This window comes from Xiphophorus couchianus, chromosome 13 (assembly GCF_001444195.1).
Source record: "Xiphophorus couchianus chromosome 13, X_couchianus-1.0, whole genome shotgun sequence".
NCBI lineage: Eukaryota > Metazoa > Chordata > Actinopteri > Cyprinodontiformes > Poeciliidae > Xiphophorus > Xiphophorus couchianus.
Window position 1 is genome coordinate 2,658,097 of NC_040240.1, and position 21,553 is coordinate 2,679,649.

At 37.8% G+C, this 21,553-nt stretch overlaps 1 protein-coding gene and 1 long non-coding RNA gene across 4 annotated transcripts in view; one reads left to right on the forward strand and one right to left on the reverse strand.

Annotated features, from left to right (window-relative positions):
* LOC114155592 (uncharacterized) overlaps positions 1 to 21,553 on the forward strand; it is a 226,595-nt gene that overhangs the window by 159,802 nt on the left and 45,240 nt on the right. The gene's annotated exons all lie outside the window — the stretch shown is intronic.
* Positions 1 to 21,553, reverse strand: part of akap6 (A kinase (PRKA) anchor protein 6) — a 176,975-nt gene that overhangs the window by 121,306 nt on the left and 34,116 nt on the right. For 2 of the 3 annotated variants that reach the window (XM_028035522.1, XM_028035521.1), the window contains exons 7-11: positions 21,235 to 21,543; positions 20,481 to 20,624; positions 20,253 to 20,393; positions 19,910 to 20,161; positions 8,190 to 8,312 (exon numbers count right to left, since the gene is read on the reverse strand). In XM_028035522.1, the coding sequence (XP_027891323.1) occupies positions 8,190 to 8,312; positions 19,910 to 20,161; positions 20,253 to 20,393; positions 20,481 to 20,624; positions 21,235 to 21,543 (969 nt within the window). The remainder of the gene's footprint in view (positions 1 to 8,189; positions 8,313 to 19,909; positions 20,162 to 20,252; positions 20,394 to 20,480; positions 20,625 to 21,234; positions 21,544 to 21,553) is intronic. The other variant, XM_028035523.1, reaches the window with a different exon arrangement.

Sequence of the window (21,553 nt, forward strand, 5' to 3'; positions counted from 1 at the left end):
ACTAAACAGAATTGAATTTTAATGAGCTAAACTTAACTTTTAACCCTGGTCACCATTGTGAATATGTCCAATGACATCTATATAAATATACTGTGGAAGAACCAGAATGTTGGCGTTACTGAACCTGAATACAGCATTTAATTCTTTGGACCATGGTATGTTATGGAAGTGACTGGAGAACTGGGCTGGGCTCAGTACTTGACTCGTTAGAGTCTTACTTGAGGGTCAGGCAGTTCTTTGTGTCAATAGGTAACTTTTCATAGGGCAAACATCTTATGTGGGGAACCTCAGGGTCAAACCCTAGTTAACCTCAAGTTAAATAGGGTTCTTCATATTTAACAAATACATGCAGAACTGAACTGAAAATATAATAGCCATCTGAAAGGCATTAGCAGAAGATGCTCATCAAGCGCACACATACAAATATTTCTACTGTCTTCAGCAAAACCCATTATTTTTACTTGCAGAGACTGACTGACTCTAAATGCAAATATAAAAGTATCTGTTTAATTGGACATTCAGTTGAAGGCCCTGAAAAGTTTTTTCCAATGTTCTGTCACAGAAAATTTCAAAAGTTAGAATGTGGAGTTACAGATGGAGCAGTTCAGATCTGAAAAGTGGGAGAGTTTCCTCATCAGAAGCATGGCTGTTTTCTTCAGCTTAATGCCGTTTTCTAAAACAATTTTAATTTTCTGAGGTCTTCATTTTCACCTCATCATTATAATAAATCACCACAGCTCCACATTATAATGTCACCAGTTGACTATCAACCCATTCAGATGTTGAGTAGATGCATATTAATGGTTGCATGCATGATGACTTTCTTCAGCTGAATTAAAACAAAACTTGAGTATCTTTGGACCAAATGTCAGGTGATGATGTTTGTGCTTATCTAAATGTTTTTCAATTTTCTGACTTGATATTTACTGCAAGCTACAGAACAAGAAAGAGCAGAGACATAATCCCTGTTTTTCCAGCAAAGTGTATGTGAAACACACAGGGCAGCAATTGGGTTGCAAGTACAGTACAAACAAAACTTATTGCAACTTAGTCTATAAGTGATACACATTCATGGCTTTATTAATGTGGGTCCAAGAAAACAACATTTGGCTCAGTCACAGCCGACAGTTTGTGCCACAGCACTTGCCCAGTGACTGTTAAGCCTCCATGACCCAACAACAATATGCATGCATGGATGGATGCATGGATGGATGCATGGATGGATGGATGGATGGATGGTTGGATGGATGGATGGATGGATGGATGGATGGATGGATGGATGGATGGATGGATGGATGGATGGATGGATGGATGGATGGATGATCTGACAGTGGTGAATCTTGTTCATGAATTTGAGTAACTTAATCGTGTATAAAACAAACTAGCACCTTGGGTTAGACAAACTTAGGGATGTATTAGCAGCTCTTGCCTTAATGGTTTGAAGTTCTGCTCTGATTAGCATACAGTACATACACTTAGTTGTAAGTTAAGCAGCTTCAAAGCCTGGGTAATTAGACCACCTGTTAGCATTAGCATATGAGCCTGCAGCCTATAGTGGGACAATCTCAGAAGATTACTCATAATACCAAGTTTTCAGCACTGGCATAAGCACAGTGGTATGAGGTGCAGAGCACTGATACCAAGCTGACATTGAGGTTTGTCATTGAGATTGCTGATTGGGCTGAACTGATCAGAGGCAGATAAACACACAGCAGACAGCTTTGAGTTGATGAGACATGATTTGATCAAAGAGTCTTTGTAATAATGGTGATCAAATTGTCTCCATTCATACGGAGGCGAGAGCTACAGCAGGATGATGGCATTCCCTGAGGATCCACTGTTCTTTCTCTTCATTTGGCTATCATCTGTTTTCCTCCTCAGAGCTTTTATGTTAAGCAATGAAATGCTCTCCTTTCCTGTCCCCTCTGTCATGTTTTGTCTTTTCTTTGTCCATGTCATTTAACCTCCCTCACTCCGACTTCATAACTTCATCTCGATTTGACTTGTTGCCCTCATTACTCTTCAAAACCTCTTTGGCTTTCTTTTTCTCAATTTATTGCTGTACCTGCTCAACTTAAATTCCTTTTTTCTTCTATTCTATTAGAAAAAGTTCTTAATTGAGTCTATCATGAAGCTAGTTAAACTTTCCTATCATTATTTCGGCTTTTTGTCCAAGTCAGGACACTGTTATCGATATCAATACAAAAATCTCAAAGTATACAAAAACTCTTTGCACATATTTGCTGGGAAGTTTTAATTTTACCAGGGAATTGTTCTTAAAATGTGTAATTAAGTTTATGTCACAGTTTTAAGGACATTGTTTTCTGTTCAGTTTTTTTCACTTAATTTATTTTCTATTTTGGCAACACTTCAGAAATATACAGTAGATGAGCAATAATTCACCACTTATTTTGAACATATCAGTTTTTCTTTTAGACAGTTTATGTGAAACATGAAACAGTGAGATGATCATCATTAACCACATGGTCTTGCACAGACAGGTTAAGCTGGCAGTGAACTGATTTTAAAATACATTTTTCATTGTTGTTAAAATAAAGTGGAACTTATGACTTTTAGAACACAAAGGCTGAACTGGCAAATTTTGGAGTTTCCTAGATCAGGTTAGTTGTCGTTTCGTCTCTTTTGACTGGATTGTCTTTATCCATGGATGCCATTTCTTTTTTTCTTTGTTTTTGTACTTGTGGAAGTTTTTTTCTCAAGGTGAGCATAAAAAATATGACGTGCAGAATTTCACCAACTGTGTTTTCCTACCAACTATTTTTAACTATAAAAATGTATATTTATTAAATTTGTTACAGACAGAGTACTAAGAGAAGTTTTCTTTAAGTTTTCTTGTTTTTTTTATTGATTTTTTTTTTTTGCTTATGTCATGAATGACACATGGGAAAACAAAATAATTCTGTCATGCCATTTTTTACAAGTCTTTTCTTTTTCTCTTGTCATCAAACATTCCACAGGAAAAGATCACAATTTATTTGCTTAAGAGAAAAATGAAAGACTGGCATGACTTTTTTTTTATCCACTTCACCTTTCAGGTTGTTTCCCATCAAATGGCTTGTGGCAACATTTAATTATTACTTCTTGGTGTTTCTTCTTCTGATTTTCCTGTAAATGCCAGATTTGTGGAGTGTGTAAATGATTTTCTTTCGACAGATTCTCCCACCTGAGGTGTACAACTCCTTAAGAGTTACCGTTAGCCTATTGGTTGCTTCTCTAATTGTCTCCTTACCCAGCTTTAGAGTTTAGGTGGATAACTATTTCTCAGCATGTGTGTAGAGGTGCCATCCTCTTCATTTTCAGATGACGTATTGAACAGAGCTCCATGAGAGGCTCAAACCTGATCCCAGTTTTAAAATTCTTCACCATTTTATCTCTGAACCTGTCTGGCATGTTTCCAATTTTCTATTTGCTTTCAAATGTCATTTAAACTTGTGAGATATTCACAGAATAAAAAAAGAACAAAAGAAAAAAAAACATATTCAGGACTATACTTTTCCCACGTACTGTATATGAGCCACTAAAGATAAAATTTTGCAAGCAACCTGCATTTTGATTTATCCAGTATACTGTGTATGCATACATATACACACATACTTACATATATCCACATATATAAAGACATCTTTCTCATGCCTCTCCCCTCATGTGGCCACCAGTAGTATGTTGTCTCTAATGGGATTCAAAGGCTTGGTTCGCCCATCAGACCCAATCAATAGGCCTTTCATTGGCTGCAATCTCTGAGCGCTTTAAAAAGAGCAGTGTGTGCACAGGTGTGCAGGACTGTGTGCATTCTAGCATCCTCTTCCCTCACTGATCTCCCCAGGGTTCTGGAAAGACCTACACTTATTTGCTCCACAACCACTAACATACACATATAGATACACATATGTCACACACACAAACACACGCCCTCCTACATATGCCAGCTGGGCCAAATATTCAACTGAGAGAGCACCTCCACTCCATCCACTGTTGCCTAGGAGATGTGTATGTTTGTGGGGACCAAAGGTTGGTCCCCACAAACATACGCATCTCCTGCTTTGCTGCTTTGGGGTCAGGGGTTATATTTAGGACTACGGTGTGGATTGAGTTTAGGCTGTATAAATGAATGGAAGTCAATGGAAAGTCCCCACAAAGACAGCCACGCAATCGTTGTGTGTGTGTGTGTGTGTGTGTAATGATGTATGTGACCAAGCAATACAGAGCAATACTTGTGTAATACAAAGTACATTGTGTAATGTAAATAATTAGGCTGAAAGGATGAATTATGACTTCTGCAAACCTTTTTCCCCTTTAAGAGAAAGTCTAAAGAATTTCAAAGGCACCAAATTCTGGAGTGAACAAGGAAGCAGTAGTCATTTTTAAACTGAACAAGGTCAAAGGCTGAACTTTAAAACCATATTTTAAACCTCACGCCATGGATTTTCTTTAACTACCTGATGGGCACATGGAGAATGTTCTGATGGTGAATTATGAACATTTTAATACATGTTTATCTGGCTGTACTGAAGTTAGAATGAGTTAATCCACACTAAAGGCATCAATCATTACAGACTGATCCACAAAGGCCAAAAGCCTTGGAACTGTCATTTTTACTTAGTCCCTTTTTTCCAGTGGTGTCCTGAGAAATTATTCATTTCATTAATTCATGTATTCATAAAATGGTGCACATATGAGAGATGGCACCCTGACAGCTAATGGTATGGGCTATATCTGTTGCACAATGTTAACCATGGCTAAATTCAAGGGAACCCTGGTCCTTTCAAGTTTCGGCGTAAATTTGATGCCATACATTCGACTTGAAATGGTTTTGATGCACTAACCCCTGATTGCTGCACCTCGTTGCTAAACTTGGCATTTTGCACAATTTGAACTGAATTGCACAAGTGTCAAACTGCAACAAATGCTCTGAGTGTTCAGCTGAATTTGTGGCAAAACTGAATCATTAGCAACAATCACAGCGTCATTTTCAAGGAAAATGGCTGGAGGGAGAGATAAATCTTTAGATCAGCAAAGCGGTGCTTTTATCTGATATTATTGTTTTAGAAAGTGTTGTTTGGGGGCAAAATTTATCCGATCCATTTGCTCAATGGCTTGTGTGAATATATTTTTTACTTATTAATTATTAATTTATAATCTAATAATTTGTCTATATTTCAATGAAACCAATTTGTATTAAGTCTTTAGTTCTACCTTTTACTCTTATGAATAGGATATTTTCTGATATCCATTTCTGATACTCAAGTGACAGATTGCAGACATTCTTGTCTGCTTCTTAAACAGATTACATGACCATGCTGTTTTTACAATTAAAAATTGTATCTTAATCTCACTTAATTTGAATACAAAACAATTTCCCTAATATACCTTTGTCTTAAAACATATTCCTGTGTTTATTCATAAGCAGGTAGTTCAGAATGGCTGATGGATAGAGGTCAATTCAAGCAGATTATAATATGTATGGCTGATGTTGATTTAAAAATCTAAAATGTGGTAATAAATGCTGTTGGACACGTTAATAGTTACTAATAGTCAAACTGGATCATTGCTGCACAATATAATACATGTGAGGGAAAAGGAGATGAAAAAGCAACAGATCTAAAGAGAAAAAAAGACGAGGAAGAAATCCTGGCTTTACTCTGCTGTAATCAACAAAATACATGCAATTATTCATCCAGCTAATAACTACAAAGTGCAAGTGTGACTATCAACACAAAAACACACTCAGACATCAAGTCAGTTGGCTAACATGGTATCAAGAGTGAAGCAGTTCAAAGTCCTATTAGCAATGCTTTTTCATCCTCTTGCTTTATTTACCAGACATGCCAATTAAGAACCAAGAATTCTAATTGAAGCAAACCACCACAAACAGTAACGCTGCTGGCACCTACAACCGAGTCAACATATGTAAACAAACCAGCAAAATAACACAAACAGGAAAACACAAGAGACAGATTTTAAGATGCTTTTTGCCCGTTTACAGTTTTTTGTTGTTTTTGATACTAACTTTTTATTTTTAAGATTGTTATATCTGCACAGTCCATTCAGGGCCACTGGGGCAACAAGTCCAGGAGGGAGATTTAGATATTCAAAGTTTAGCCTAAAGCTTAAATAAAGCCATAATGTCTTGTATGTAGATGTACTGTATGTAGCACTTTGTGCTTTTCAATTGCTTTTCACATTAAAAGTCATTGATCTCATTTTAGATTTGGGCTCATGTGCTCAACAAAACCTAGATTATTTTTGTCATTCGTTTAAATCTTGCCTGGATCGAGTTTTCTGTGAGGCTATAGCTTTAACTAGCTAAACCTGTAAGCTGTGTGAAGCTCTTGCTAATAATTACTGTTCAGGAAAAATCTTAGCTAGTTTATTTAAAGATGAGCAGATATTTTAAATACCATTTTGTCAATTAAAACCAGACATTTTATCAAGACTCTTGGACTCCACGGTGACCCAGTTCTCTGCATACAGATGTTTTAAAATGGGTACTTCTGATGTGGTGTAGGGCTTCCTCATTAAGTTAACCTTAATATTAAACAGACTTCTGACTATTATAAAACATGGCTGTATTGAGAATCAGGCAGCACACTAGATCCAAAGACTTCAACAGCTCTAACAGACACTATGACTGTGTTTCCTTTGCAAATGTGCACAAATCTTTATTCATATTCTGCTAATGCCAAAAAAAAACATAATTCTGCAAATGCTGTTTCCATTAAATAATAAATTAAAATCACCTGTGAATAAGCTAGTTCATGTAATAAATCATTAAAAATCATGGTGGCGATGGATGTAAACCGTTGCATGAGATTATATTCATAATTCTTGTTCTTAACTGTCCTGATCATCCGCTCTAAAGAGAGTTCGATCTTCTCTCATCTAGCCGCCCCGTTAGGATGCTAAGATCAGAACCAGGCGTCAGGTTTCTTTCATTCCTACAGCCATTACTGAGCTCAGTCTCTCTGGCTTAGCCTCTAATACCTTTCTAGGTTTTTTGAAATACATATTTTATTTTCTTATTATCTTGAGAGCACCATGCATTCGATGTGCTAGAGCATGAGTCAGTTCTCATAGTATGTGTACTAACAAAATGAATAAAACTGAAATTAATTCAGCTTTCATCTGAGGAGACAGCAATGTTTTATACATATGCTGCACTTTGGAGAAATTATAGTTGGTCATTTACAAAAGAGCTATGGCTTCAACATGTTCAAATGACACAACTTTTTATGAGAGCAGTGCAGGTGAGTTCTCTGGAGTGATGAATTGCGCTTTTCCATCTGGCAATTTGATGGACGAGTCTGGATTTGTTGGTTGCCAGGAGAAAGGTACTTGACTAACTGTATTGTGCCAAGTGTAAAGTTTAGTGAAGGAGGGATCATGGTTTATGGTTGTTTTCAGGAGCTGAGCTGGCCCCTTAGTTCCAGAGAAAGGAACTCTGAATGCTTCAGCATATAAAAGACATTTTGGACAATTCCATGATTCCAACTTTGTGGGAACAGTTTGGAGCTGGACCCTTCCTCTTCCAACATGACTGTGCAACAGTGCACAAAGCAAAGTCTGTAAAGACATGGATGGAGAGTCTGGGGTGAATGAACTTGACTGGTCTTCACATGAACACACTCCTAAACCTTGTGGACAGTCTTCCCAGAAGAGTTGAAGCTGTTCTAGCTGCAAAGGGTGGACCAAAGTCATATTGAACCATATGGATTAGGAATTGGATGTCACTTAAGCTCATATGTGAGTCAAGGCAGGTGAGTGAATATTTTTGGCAATTTAGTGTATTTACAACTGTTGTATTTTTGACATTCAGTTCTCTGGTACATTTCCATTTCAACACTGTGCTGTAATACAGAGTATAGGCCTCTCCTGCTAGCCAGACGGAAAGCTTGGATTTGTCACATCAAGATGCAGCACATGTAAACCATGTATGTAGTGTGTATACATCTGTGCAAGATATGCATGAACAGCTGTTCCTGTGATCAAACGAGTTACCTTTGTATTTAAGTGTGGAGGGTGATTTGACATGACAAGGATTTTAGAAGACAGGGAGATTTGCTCGTTCTCATGACTTAAAGTAAGAGAGAAGTAAAATAAAAATATTATCCTATCATGGCATGTACACTAATGAGAAAAACACACACCAACACATTAGCATGTTTGCTTACCAGGTGAGTGTCCAAGTAAACCCTAAGGCTGTCCAAGTCCTGCCTGGGCTGCATCCAGTTTTCAGTGCTGTCTAGTGCCTCCTGTAGCCATGAGATGAATCCGTCCAACTTCTGCACAAAACACTGGAGACAGAGACACAGATTATTAATGAGAGAATTTAATCTGAAATATCCTACAAAACTAGTAGTAACACACATGGGAACCGAATTGTTGGCACCCCTCTGACACTGAACTAGAAGCCCACAATGGCCACTGGAAGAACTTATAACAAAAAAAAGTAGTAATGAATAAATGTGTTCTAAAAAAACAATCAAAATGAAATATTGCTTTTTAAATGTGGTTCATCAGAATCGTTGAAGCACAGCACTTCTCTTACTTCTCTTGGTCTGCTTTTGTGTCTGTGAGCATAGAGCTGATGTGCCTTGCTAAAAAGCTTGTTTTGTCTCAACTATCCAAACAACATTCTCCCAGGAGAGTTGTGACATGTCAGTATGTACTGTGGAAAATTACAGTCTAACATTTTTATGCTTTGCTTTCCTTCTTGGTCATCTCCCCTGTAGTCCACTTTGGCTCAAACAATGATGAATGGTGGGATCTGACATTGATTTACCTTGACTTTGGAGTTGACCTTCAATTTCTTTGGAGGTTGTTCTCCAAAAAAAATGACCATTCACATTTTCCTTCTCTTTAATTTGTCATTAATTTCCCCCCCTACACCCAGGGACGTGTTGGAGGACCTTAAACTTCTGAATAATCTGTGCACCTCCAGTCAGAGGAGCATCAAGTTTCCTGGAAATTTATTGCATTACATTTAACATGCTGTTCTTTAATTCTCATTCTGACCTCCTGGGACGACTCTCTCCTCTGCTTCCTGTGGTCCTTGTTCAGTGTAGTACACAACATGTGGTGGATGAGTTTGAAAAGTATTGGACTTGCAAGCAAAGGTCACAGGTTGAGTTCCAGGTTCCCTCATCTGCCACATGTTGATGTGCCTTTGGGCAAGACAGTAAGCACCACAACCCCCCACCCTTCAACTCCCTCCCACACACACACACCTCATTCCAATGGGGCCATTGGATGTCCCAACGGGCAGTTGCCCAGATCAGAAACCATCATTGTCTAAAAGTAGTGTTGCTTATAGATTTTTTTGATATGACTCATAAACCATATATAGATGTAAAATACAGGAAAAAACTATGCAAGTAGCTGCATATTGACACCTTCCTAAAATAATAGCTTAAGTTATTTTTTTTATCAAAAGTTATTTTTGCAAAAAAATATATATCACTTTGGCAAAAAACTGACATACCATTATTTTAGGAAAATGACAACAACAATTATAGTAAAAAAAATCTTCTTTTTTTACTATAATTATTATTATCAGTCATCTTCCTTTCCCAAACCCAACACACACCTAATTCATGGAGGCAGCTGAGCAGCAGTTTGCCCCCCATCTCTGGTGACTGTGTTCAAGAAGACCCTGACAGAATCCTCTAGAGCTAATGAAATAGTAATGAAGAGGAATAACGAATATGAAATATGAAACCAAGAAAGAAAAATACCTAGGAGAGGTGAGAAGAGAAGAGAAAACATTAAAAAGGAGAGGATATTGGAATAAAAATAAGAAAAATGTAGATAGAGATAAAAGAGGCATAAAAAGATACAGAGAGTTAGAACAAGTATGGCAGATTGCCCTTCACAGGAGAACACAGAAAAAAAACAACGTGAAGATGTGAAAACTGATTGAGAGGAAGAAAAGGGGCTTGCTGCTTAGTGGAGTGTTATTGCCATCTGCTGGCCACAAAGAGCACTCATGAAGGACTAGAGCCATAACTAACTACCAAAACAAATGATTAAAGGCAAAAATCAGGGTTTATACATAGAAAAGTCACTAATTTAGATTATCTTTTTTTTTCTTTTGGATTCCTGCTGGAAGATTCACGATTCAGTTGGGGATCAGAAGAATAGAAACTGATACAATATTGATTTCCCCCATTGAAGCAACTTCAGTCATAAAGAGGGGTAGAGAATATGGCTTAAAGGAAGAAGAAATAAGTATGTGTTTATATCTTCATCCTTGAATGGGCCACTGAGGAGGTTAAAGGGGAGAAAAACACTAAAATGGGAATAAAGGATTAATTTACTATAGGATGGAGTTTGAAGGTGTTTTTTTTGAAGACATAGTCAGGAGGAAAATCAAAGGATTTTAATAAAAGACAAAACTTTCAGTCTGCAAGTCTTCATAGAAACACTGTTATGTTATAAAGTTTCTCATTACTCTACGCAGTTTTGTTTTGTTCTAATGAGCAAAAACAACCAGCATGACAACATGAAAATACCACCACAGTCAGACTGGGAAAAAGATATTGTTTCTGAGTGATAATGAGTATCTGCCAGCAACAAAGAGATCTTCTTTGTTGCTTTGAACTTGAGAAAATGTCCTAATGTTGATGAGAAGGTCTGTTCAGGAGGGGAAGGATGACTGTAATGCAGCTCCAAACAGAAATATTTAACCTTTAGCATGACTGAAGCAGTCACTGAAATGAAAGCTAATGAGCTGTTCAGGTATGTGGTGATAGAAATCAGACATCTGGAGAATATGATTACAAAGATATCCGTTTTGACTACATTGATGTTCTGTACTTCATTTCTTCTTTAATCTTTGAAGGTGTCCTATGAAACATTACTTTTTACTGGCACTACTCCTATACTGTCAGAAAGTAATTCATTGTATAGTCCTTAGAACTGTTACGGGAAACAATTTAATTACACAAAACGTTTTTGTACCCAGTTTCATTTTTCATGTTTATAGATTATGTTTTATGTTTATGTTGATGATGATTCTTTGTACTGATGAGATTCAAGGAGATAATGGTGGTAGTCTAAAACATGAAAGTAAATCATTTTAAACTTTTGCAAAAATATCATGATAGGTTTTCACGGTGGACAGAAGTAATCATCTGTATCTGGAGGGACATTTTGTAATTGCAACATTTTAGATTTTATCCAAAACGTAAAGAACAAAGATTCCCTGGTAGGTGACTTAAGCTCCAGGAAGAAGGAGTTTGAATTTTGTCTTAATCTGCTCCTCAGTTGAATATGTATCAAAATGAAAATCATCATTTTCTGCTTTGACTTTCAGTTCATTTTATTTCTGAATAATTTAGTTGTGAGTTGGTACTCACAACTAATCTAATTATACAGTATATAGATCAAAACATAAAATTAGTGGCAGCTCCTCCTGCAGCTTTGTAAACCCTGTGATATCAGAAAAGCGTCTCACTGTCAAGTAACACTGGACAGAGCCTATGCTTACCATATTTCTCTCTATTTTTCTCACTACAAATGATGTAAATATAGGTTATTGATCAGTTTAAAATACTAATCAAATGAAGATGTCTGGGTTTCAGTTAATGATTTCTGAAATTTCTGCATTCCTTACAGACTAATTGTTGACCTTGCATATTTTTAATGTGCTTGATTCTAGATCTAAGATAATCTAAGATGGTCTGAAACTACCTTTCAGACCAGGTAGAAAACAAGAAAAAAGGAAATTAAAATATTAAATACATTTTAACACAGTAGAGTAAAATACAATAAAAATAAGGTGAAATAAGGAAAGATAAATTACAGAAAAAAGAAGACGAAAGAAGAAATGAGCAATAATGTAAAAAGAAAATTGGAAATAAGAGTGAATGTGTTAAAAAGGAAGGTTAAGGGAAGATGAGAAGAGAGAGGATGAGGATGTGAGAGAGAAAAACGGCAAAGAGAGCCGCGCTGGTTTGGATATCGACCAGCATGCACTGGGCTGCTTACAGATGCTTTGATGTTTCCAAACCAGTCTGGCCCTGGAGGGGCAGAAAGGCCTACTGGGAGCTGGAATGCCTGATCTGATCCTCTGCCGCCTGGATAACCATTCTGATATTCTTCTCCTTCTCTTCCTCACGCCGTTCATCTCTTCACCTCTGGATAATTACTGTTCAGCTGACTGAGCTTTCTGAAGGATGAAGTCTATAGATCTGGACTCAAAGTCCTGACTGAAAATGTTTAGAGCAGTAGGGATAATATGATCAATTATTAATATTTCAAAAGCAGCCGACATTATATTTATGCTCCCAGAGTATAAAGCATAAACAATATAAAGAAATGGAACTGCTATACAAAGATAATCTGTTAGTCTGTACAAAATGAGGGAGGATAGAAGTATTATTCCTATACAACTAAGGGCATAAAGAGCAACAAGTGTTTCACTCAAATTACATAAAGCTGGAAAAAAAAGAATACACTGGAGCAAGAGGCAAATAGTCATCAGAAGCTGATGACTATTTTTACAAATTCAATTTAATTTGAATCTGAAATACTCAGCCCAACCCAACAACCATTGTTGTTGGTTCAAAATCATTTAAATCACCTTTCTTCCCCATTCTGATACTCGGTTGAACTGCAGCATATCGTCTTGGCCATGTCTACAGTACATGCCTAAATGCATTGAGTTGCTGACATGTGATTGGTTGATTCAAGATGTCTTTTAATATATATAATAGAATTGCCTCCTACATTTATTAGTATAAGCTTGAACTCTACCAGGTGAACGTGTGCTGTTTGTCCTAGTGCTGTAGATTTATGAGTAGCTGAGGGCAAATATAATTTTCTTTTAATAAGGAAAGCTGAGAGTTTTGGGATAACTGCAGCTGACAAAATTTCAAATTCTGAAATGATGAAATTTGTTAGGATTAGGTGAGACTGCTAATGCGCACAACAGGCTAAGTTATTAGACTGACAAGAACATGTCATATCAGACATACACTGCTGGGATGGAAGTAAAGGACTCAGGGGGTGCGAGGGGGGGTTGATTAGAAATTCATTAAATAACCTAAATTGAAAAAATGGTAATATTTCATTTGATCCATGAGGACATGTTCATGCATTGCAGTAGATTAGAGAACGAAGGAAGGAAGGAAGGAAAGAAAACTGGATCCATTTATAAAACAATTGGACTTTTGTCTTTCAATCAATTTGAGTGATCATTTTTATGTATGTCATTTATGTATGCATTTTCATTGATTTTGTTTTGAGGTTTTAGGCTTGCATCTAAACTCTGCTCTGTTCCAGCAAACAGCTGAAACAAATTAATTTACTAGCAGCTGTTTCATTTAACAATCATTGAAACAAGGTTTTGATATCAATGCCACCAGGCACAAACGTTATGGAGCAACAAGTCAAAGTTATTTTATTGAAAACTCAATAACTTTTAAATGTAAATTCAAATATTTAGAACATAACCACTTCTCTACAAACAAACCTATTAGTCTCTGAGTATGCTAGCTCTTTCAGAGTGTTTTCCTTACTTTTCAAGTCTCACAGGACATGTGAACAACATCCCCCTTCATCACTGTCCTCTGGCACGTTCTTATTTTGCTACCCTCTCTCCTGTCATTGTGCATCTCTACTCCCCCTGCTGGGCCAATCAGACGATTGTTGATGTAAGTCTGTTATGTGTCTGTCTCCCACTGTTCACAGATAGACTGGCATGCCACAGAGTCTCCAAATACACAGACATCTCACACTGAGGCCATTAATGCTCACACAGACAGCCCATATCATGTAATCACACAATGCATAGGACACTTAGCTAACTGATGGATTGTTTTTTTCCCTCCCAGCCTATGCATTGTTTTTGGTTCTTAGTGAATATTAAAACCCATCAGGTATAATGTCTCATACAGCGCAAAATAAACTGTGGCTTTCCATTTACAAATACATCCGGTCCCTGTCTGGAAGACTAAGGAAATACGTGACCAGAATATAGTCTTAGTTTAGACTTTTAGACAAATAATGACAAAGTCAAGGTCAAGATAACATTTCTAAAAAGAAAAAGGGTAAGAATTTTGGAAAAAAATATTTTATATTACACACACAGAGAGAGAGAGAGAGAGAGAGGAGTAAGCTATCCCAGTATTTTCTGATCTAGAATACAGTTGGTTGTATATTTCATCTCCCTTAACAGGCAATCTAATATGGCTTTGCAGTCTGAGTCAGGGTGATGGGATGTTAAGCATAGTTGCCAAGTTCAGTGATTATAGGCAACTATGGGTGTTTTTTTTTTTTTTTAAATTCACATTAATGTGGTCCTGCTTGCTCTTGTGTCCTCCACTCATCCTCTATGACCATAGGTAACACCAGCAAACATTAAACTAATGCGAGGGACCAATGAGGGATTATACCTTTGCTTATCATGTCTGTGCCTTTTGAGGGTGGGGGGGGGATAAAAAAAATCACTGAATGAAATTTGAAAGGAGGAGTGTGACATACAGAAGGGATGTGTCCAGCAGTGGTGGGTCTGAACCAGGGCGGTGAGGAGAATACCACAGAGAGGAGTTGAGACTTTTAGAATGGTGCAGCAGCCTCAACCTAGTTCTGAATGTGGGAAAAACCAAAGAACTGGTGATGGACTTCAGGAGGAAACGGCATGTGCACATCCCACTCTACATCCACAACACTGCTGTGGACAACAACCTGCACATCAGGGGGTCATCAGGTTCATGACACTCTCACCTGAGAGCTCACCTCAGCCCATCGATCCTTACTACCTTCTTCGGAGGCACCATTGACAATGTGCTTACCGGCAGCATGAGAGCAGCAGCGCCTCAGAGAGGAAGGCACTGAGTAGAGTGGTGAGGTCAGCTGAAAAAAATGATTGGGATCACGCTGCCACCTATTGGGAACCTGGCAAAACAACGCTACCTGTGAGGGCAACAAGAATCGGCAGAGCCCCCACTCACCGTCGTCATGGACTGTTCTTTCGTCTAGCCTCTGGCAGAAGACACCACAGCCTGTCATGCAGAACAGTAAGGTTCCATGACAGCTTCTGCCCGACCGCCATCAGAGTTTTGAATCATTCCACATTATCAAAGATTATAATATGATTTTATGGTTTTTTTTAATTGTTTTACATGTATCATTCCTGGTATATTTCATGCACAAATTGCAAATATTTTGACTAATTTATTTTTTTTGCACTTTTGGTGCAGTGCAGATTTGTCTTGAGCAACTAAAACTGGTTTTCAATGCTGATAAATCTAAAGCAATTATTTTTTCAAATGTGTCTGTTCTATTGGAGAATTTTTGTCAAATAAGAGCTGACAGGTGCTGCTGCCTTTCTTGGCCAGGTCACCCTTGTGAATTAGGATTTGATCTGAGTGGGTCTTCACCCATTCAGATCAATTAAAGATTTAAGAATAAAAACATAAATTAATAATACAGCTTCCCCTGTTTTTGATTTGGCTCTTAATCTATTCTTTTCATATTATGTTATAATTTATCCTGCTAGCTCCTGTTTGTAGCCTAATATTCATAATAAATTCATTCTGCAGTGCATCTCTGATGTTATGTGGAATGACAAAAAGTCTGAATCTGAATAGTATCAGGAGAATGCAAACCCACTGAATCATGATGCCCCTGAATGCACCCCAAGCCTCAAGACAAGTCATAAAAAGATGTGTGCTGCTTAAAAAGGTTCCAACAATATTTTTGAACCATTTCCCTCTGTGCGACAGACTGGCGACCTGTCCAGGGTGACCCCGCCTCTCGCCCGAAACGTTTGCTGGAGGTAGACACCAGCACCCCTCCTGACCCCACTAGGGACAAGGTGTTAGAAAATGGATAGATGGATGGATGGATGTTTCGATCTGTAGGGATTATTCAGGGATGTTTCCTTTACCCTAGCCTCTATTCCCAAGGCTTTTTTGGATATGGTGTTAATGTTGGCTCTACAATTCCTTTTCTCTTGATCTGCTATAGGGTAGGGTAACCCTTACCCTAACTATGTAACGTTGAGCCTGTTTGGGAAGTTTTCTTTGTTTCAGTCTGCTCTACAGTAGTTTAATGTCCACTTTAGTGGATCGTTTTATTTGCTCAACCTGATGCTACAGCAGATCTCTTAGTTTCATCCAAAAGACGCATGCATGTACTGATTACTTTATTCTGTCTTTACTTCCTCAATTAGTCAGCTCAGCCACTGCTATGATTACATGCTGCTACATAAGCAGCTAATCAGCTAATTACTCAGAGCACAGAGGAATGAGAAGTGTGTGCGTGTGTGTGTAGGAGAGCAAGATCTCCTACATATGTGCAGTTTCCCCACACACTCTAAAAAGTGTATTTGGGCTGCAGTTCATGTTATGGACGTTTTTACATTAATCTCAGTTAATTTTGTTTGGTTTAGTGATGAAACCACTATTTGTGTTGTATTGGCTTAACTTATACATTTTTAACTTAAAGGAACTTTTGGCTTCGACTTTATTGAAACAATTAAGCTTCACCAGGGACAGATCCTGTACTAACCAGGGTGCTGTGGTGGTGCAGAGGTAGAGCACAACCCACATAAGGAGACCTTAGTCATTAACACAGCTGTCGCAGGTTTGATTCCTGCCTGATGACCTTAGCTGTGTGTCTTTCCTGTCTAACTACTCTAAAATAAAGGCCACTAGAGCCAATAAAACCTTTTTAAAAATCCTGTGTTAGTCTACTTCTTTATTTTAAGTAAACTAAATTATTTGAATAAGACCTATTAAATTTGTCAAGTTAAACCAACTTGATAAATGAAGTTGGATAAACTCATTGAATTACTTGTTACCAATTGAAGCAATTTAATTAAGTTGGTTCAACTATTTTCTTTTTTCAGTGCATCTGAAGCTAAAGCAGCACTCTCCGCTTTTCTGCTGTGTGTCAGCAGCTGCAGTGTGACTTGCGAACACAAACTGTACTGCTTTTGCTGCACCAACTCCCTGCTGAGTTTCTGAGTTTGTCAACTTGTCTTCTTCCTTCTTCACACTTTCAAGCTTTGTAAGACTACTCATGACTTTTTCCAACATCCTCACATCAGTTTATGGATTTTAACCTTGCTTTTACAGTTCTCATTGTATCCATTTCTTCTATTTAAAATTTATGTAACTGTTTTTCACTTTTTAATCATCGAGGACCATGATTATGTCAATCTCTGATAGTAGTGAAACAATATTTTGCTTTCACTACCATTAGCCTACCCTTTGTCACTTCTCCAAATTGATATTATTCCAGTAAAAAAAATAAATCGAAAAAAGAATTGCATCTCGCCCAGTGGTTTGGCTTAAATGACTCAAAATAATTTCTGCCCCCCATTCTCTCCAATCTATCTCATTTAAACAAACACTGTGTGCTTCTTGGACTATCAACACATTTATGTGGTTAATTCTCTTCCTCACATCTCTGATTCCATCTAAATTTAATATAGAAACTCTGAAGTGGCTCATTACCAAAGATGGAAGGATTACCAAAAGAAAATACAGACACTTATCTAATGTCAGACTCATCATCATTGTTAAATGCTTGCTTAAGTTTTCCGATAAATCTTTTGAACTGGTAAACTTCTTGGTCACTATAACCCACTTTTTTTATAATTCATCTGAGATCTCACCCGACGGCATTTTTCTGATCGGGAGAACAATTTTCCTGCAACAGTTCTCTCACCAACAATTTATTCCTGATGAACAGAGGTATATTTGCAATTGTGATTTTTTTTTTAGCAAGAATACTCCGCAGGGAAACAGACAAAAAGACATCATTCACAGCAATGCCCTTTTGTTGCCTTTTCCACACTGTCAACAAAAATGACCACAGTGCTGTTCATCTGAGCAGCAGATTTAATGCTACAACCTACAACTTCTCCCACCACCAAACTGCACTCCTCCACAGTAGGTGTGAGACTACTGGGTATGATCTGCCTCGTAACTTTGGTAAAATCCATTCCCAGCATTTTGCACCAAAAGGCAAAATTTTGGTTGTCACACATAGAAATGTAATCAATTAATGTAACTCCACAAAACAATAATCTAAGGATAATACCCAGAAAAAACCATTAGAGATAAAAAAGCAAAGATAGAAATTCTCAATCTCCCAGTCCACTCACCATATGCCCCTCCACCAACTCCCATCATGCAGTGCGAAAGAAAGAAAGAGAGAAACAGAGAGGGAGAGAGAACTAAACCAAAATATGACACGACTCTACCCTGCTTCACTCTACCAGCAGCTAGAGGATCCTATCAGTCACAGGATTCCTATCAGTCACACTAGATGATTCACACCTGACTCAAACTCAAAACAAGTGACAATATGGAAGATGTTAAACAGAAGCTAAGAAGGGGAGAACACTGTTTTCTCAAATGGTGGTCTAAAAATGAAAACAGTAAAGTCTTAATTAAAATATGTGACGTTTAATTCTGCCTCGTGCTTCTAATTAACGTTAATCAGTCGGGTTGGATCAGACACAAACTCGGTCAGGTTGGAATTTCAGGCCGGAATTTCAGGCCCGATCTAAGCTAGCACAAATTTCACCTCCAGATGCGTATCAGCAGGAAGTTGTGCTACTGTGTTCAGACCAGAGCAGGTGAGTCGTTCATAATTTAAGTGAAATCTTTTAATTTCACTGTTCGTATGTTATTGTTGCAACAATCAATGTTTTTGACACTAAGGAGAAAACATTAGATGTGATCTAGATTCTCTGTTCAATTTGAATATTAATTAAATTCAACAGATTGTTGATTCTATATTGAATGACTTTATGTTTTTGTGTGTTTTGTGATGTAAAGCACTTTGTAATGCCTTGTTGCTGAAATATACAAATAAAATTTGATTGATTGATTAAACTGCATAAAAATTATATGCAACTGAATAGCCTATGCAGACAGAGTTTAAAAGTTGACAGGCAAAAATAGAATATGACGGAATTTTTCTGGCGCCGTCAGTCAAAATTACAGACAAACAAAATAAGTACAGCATGACCTCTGCTTCAAGCTACATTTTTTTAATATCACCTAAATATAAAAGGTGATTTTTAATTTTTAAAGTTTATGCTCTTACCTTTTTCACAGTTTTGAGAGCTACCCCCTTATTTCATTTCAGCTACAATCATCTTAACTAAATGTAAAATAATATTAAAACTAAATTTTCCATGGGTGTGAATAATTTCCCTTAGATGAGTACGATGTTTGACATTTATTAGATATCACATTAAATGTCTTAAATGAAGTTGGCTAAATTGAGTCAACCATGAATATCCCAGAACAGTTTTCTGGTTTTGTCAGTGAGCATTTCACCCCACTAACAAAAAGAGGTTAGATTTGCTACATTCTATTGATGCCTGACAGACAGTAGAGTTGAGTAGACATTATATTCGCTAACTAAACTGCTCTAGAGAGATTAAAATTAAAATGTTACAGTAGTGAAATTAAAATGTTACATAAATGTGAAAAAAACTCTTTGTAGTTGTATTTAAAAGTGCAGGTATGGGAAGTATGAATCCCCAGTTATTGGAATTTTACCACACTCCAAATGACAGATATGACTGATTAGTTCACTAGGAAGCCTCATCAGTAATCTGCCTGCCAATCAAATGTGACCTTTTAGAAGAGGCTTAATGAATTAACAGGTTCACAGGAAGATCTAATACCAGCTTTTCATTCCATCAGTCAGATGTTGAGGGAAATCACTTGTTCTACTGCATCTGAACATGTGAAGTGTGAAATTATTTTGACATGTTGTGTTCATATAGATCAGGGAAAACAGAAGCCAATGCTGACTATCAAACCTGGTCATACAGTACAGACATGCAGAGATGGAAACAGAACCAGCAGAAAGATAGATTGATGCAAAACATAGGAGCAAACTGTGTGTAAGGAATTACCTCCATCTTTACCCAGATGCCTTCATTCTGATCCTGGATGTCGTCCAGCAGTTTTTTCATCAGTGAAGCACATCCATGCCCATCCACCAGGGGCGCTGTCAGCTGGGGGGAGCCATCCACAGACCTCCTGCTCTGCTCCTCTCCTGACTGGAGGTCACTCAAGGGCTCTGATTCTATGCTGTCTTCCAATGATGGAGCAACATCACTGGAGGAGGAGCTGAAGCAGCTCACTGAGGTTTGTCTATGAGGATGCTGATGAAGAGTCCACAGGAACATGTCACTTCACCAGGAAATGATTTGCTTTTTGATACTTGTTAAGTTAACACAAAATATGTTGTCATACCAGTGACAGCAGGGGAGATGGACCGTAATCCCCGCTCTCCACTATGTTTCTCGTGTTGACTCCATTTTCTCCGGCGTCCCAGTCTACGTTAAGCTCTGAGAGCTCCCAGTCATCCACATCCTGCAGACCTCTCTGCTTCTGCTGTGAACAGGTTCAACAAAAACATCAGAAACCAATTTCAACACGTTGTGTATGGTTATGGTCAATGAGCCACGGTTCTGTACTGACCAGGGTGCTGGACTGTATCAGACTTTCTAGTTTCACAGCCAGCATCTCAGTTTCACGGAGCTGAGCAGGGAGAGCCAGGAACTCATCTGACCCATACCAGTGCTCTCTGGACTGGATCCTTTCTGATGGAACCTGGGATCCCTTCTGCACACGAAAGGAGCATCAGCATTTCACCGTCTTTCTTCACATGTACAGTAATTCACTCCAAGAACCAGTCAACAAAGAAAAAGTACGGCAAGACTTTATTTGATGGGGTGTGCATAAGACTGACATGACACTGTCATAAGCATGACATAACACCTGTCATGAAGATGAAGTTTTCATGAATGTTTATGACTGTTGTCATGAAGTGTCATTTGGTAAACAATGACACTTCTAATGCAAAGTTGACAATTTTAATGGACTTTCAATACAAGTTTTAATTCAAAAGTTTCATTAGTCACTGAATGCAATAAAAGTGCATGCTTTTAATGCACTTTTATTGCAAATTTGCTTTAAAAATTTCATTATTTACCGATTGACATTGAGTTTTTTCCAAAGCAGTCATAAAATGATTCATTTCTTTTATGTACAAAAGGCATGCACCTTTTGACACCATTTCATGTTCAAATACATTTTTCTTATCTCAATTGGTAAATTGAGATGCTTTGGAAAAAACTCCACAAGTAAAAACTATAAATCGTTTTATAAGCACCATCACAATAAAAACTGAATAGCCTCTGCAAAATCCTGGCTCCTGCAAAGAAATAGTCACCTTGTGCCCCTGCCGGTTCACTGTCCACCCTGCATTCCTGCTTCCACCCCGCTGAGCATCAGATTCCTCTCCAGATGCCTCCAAGTCTGAGGACAGAAGCTGCTCTGAAATGGGGGATGGTAGAGAGGAGTCCGAGTCACCCATACTGACTGCATATGTCCTTTTCTGCCTTCTTTCTGTTTGGGTGGATATTTCATCCAAAGACATCAGGCGGCAGACGGGCAGGCTGTCATTGGCGCCAGAACTTCCCTCAGGTTTTCTATGTGTTGAGCTCACATGGTGGTTTTTGAGGTTGTCCTCAATTGTTTTCTGTAATCAA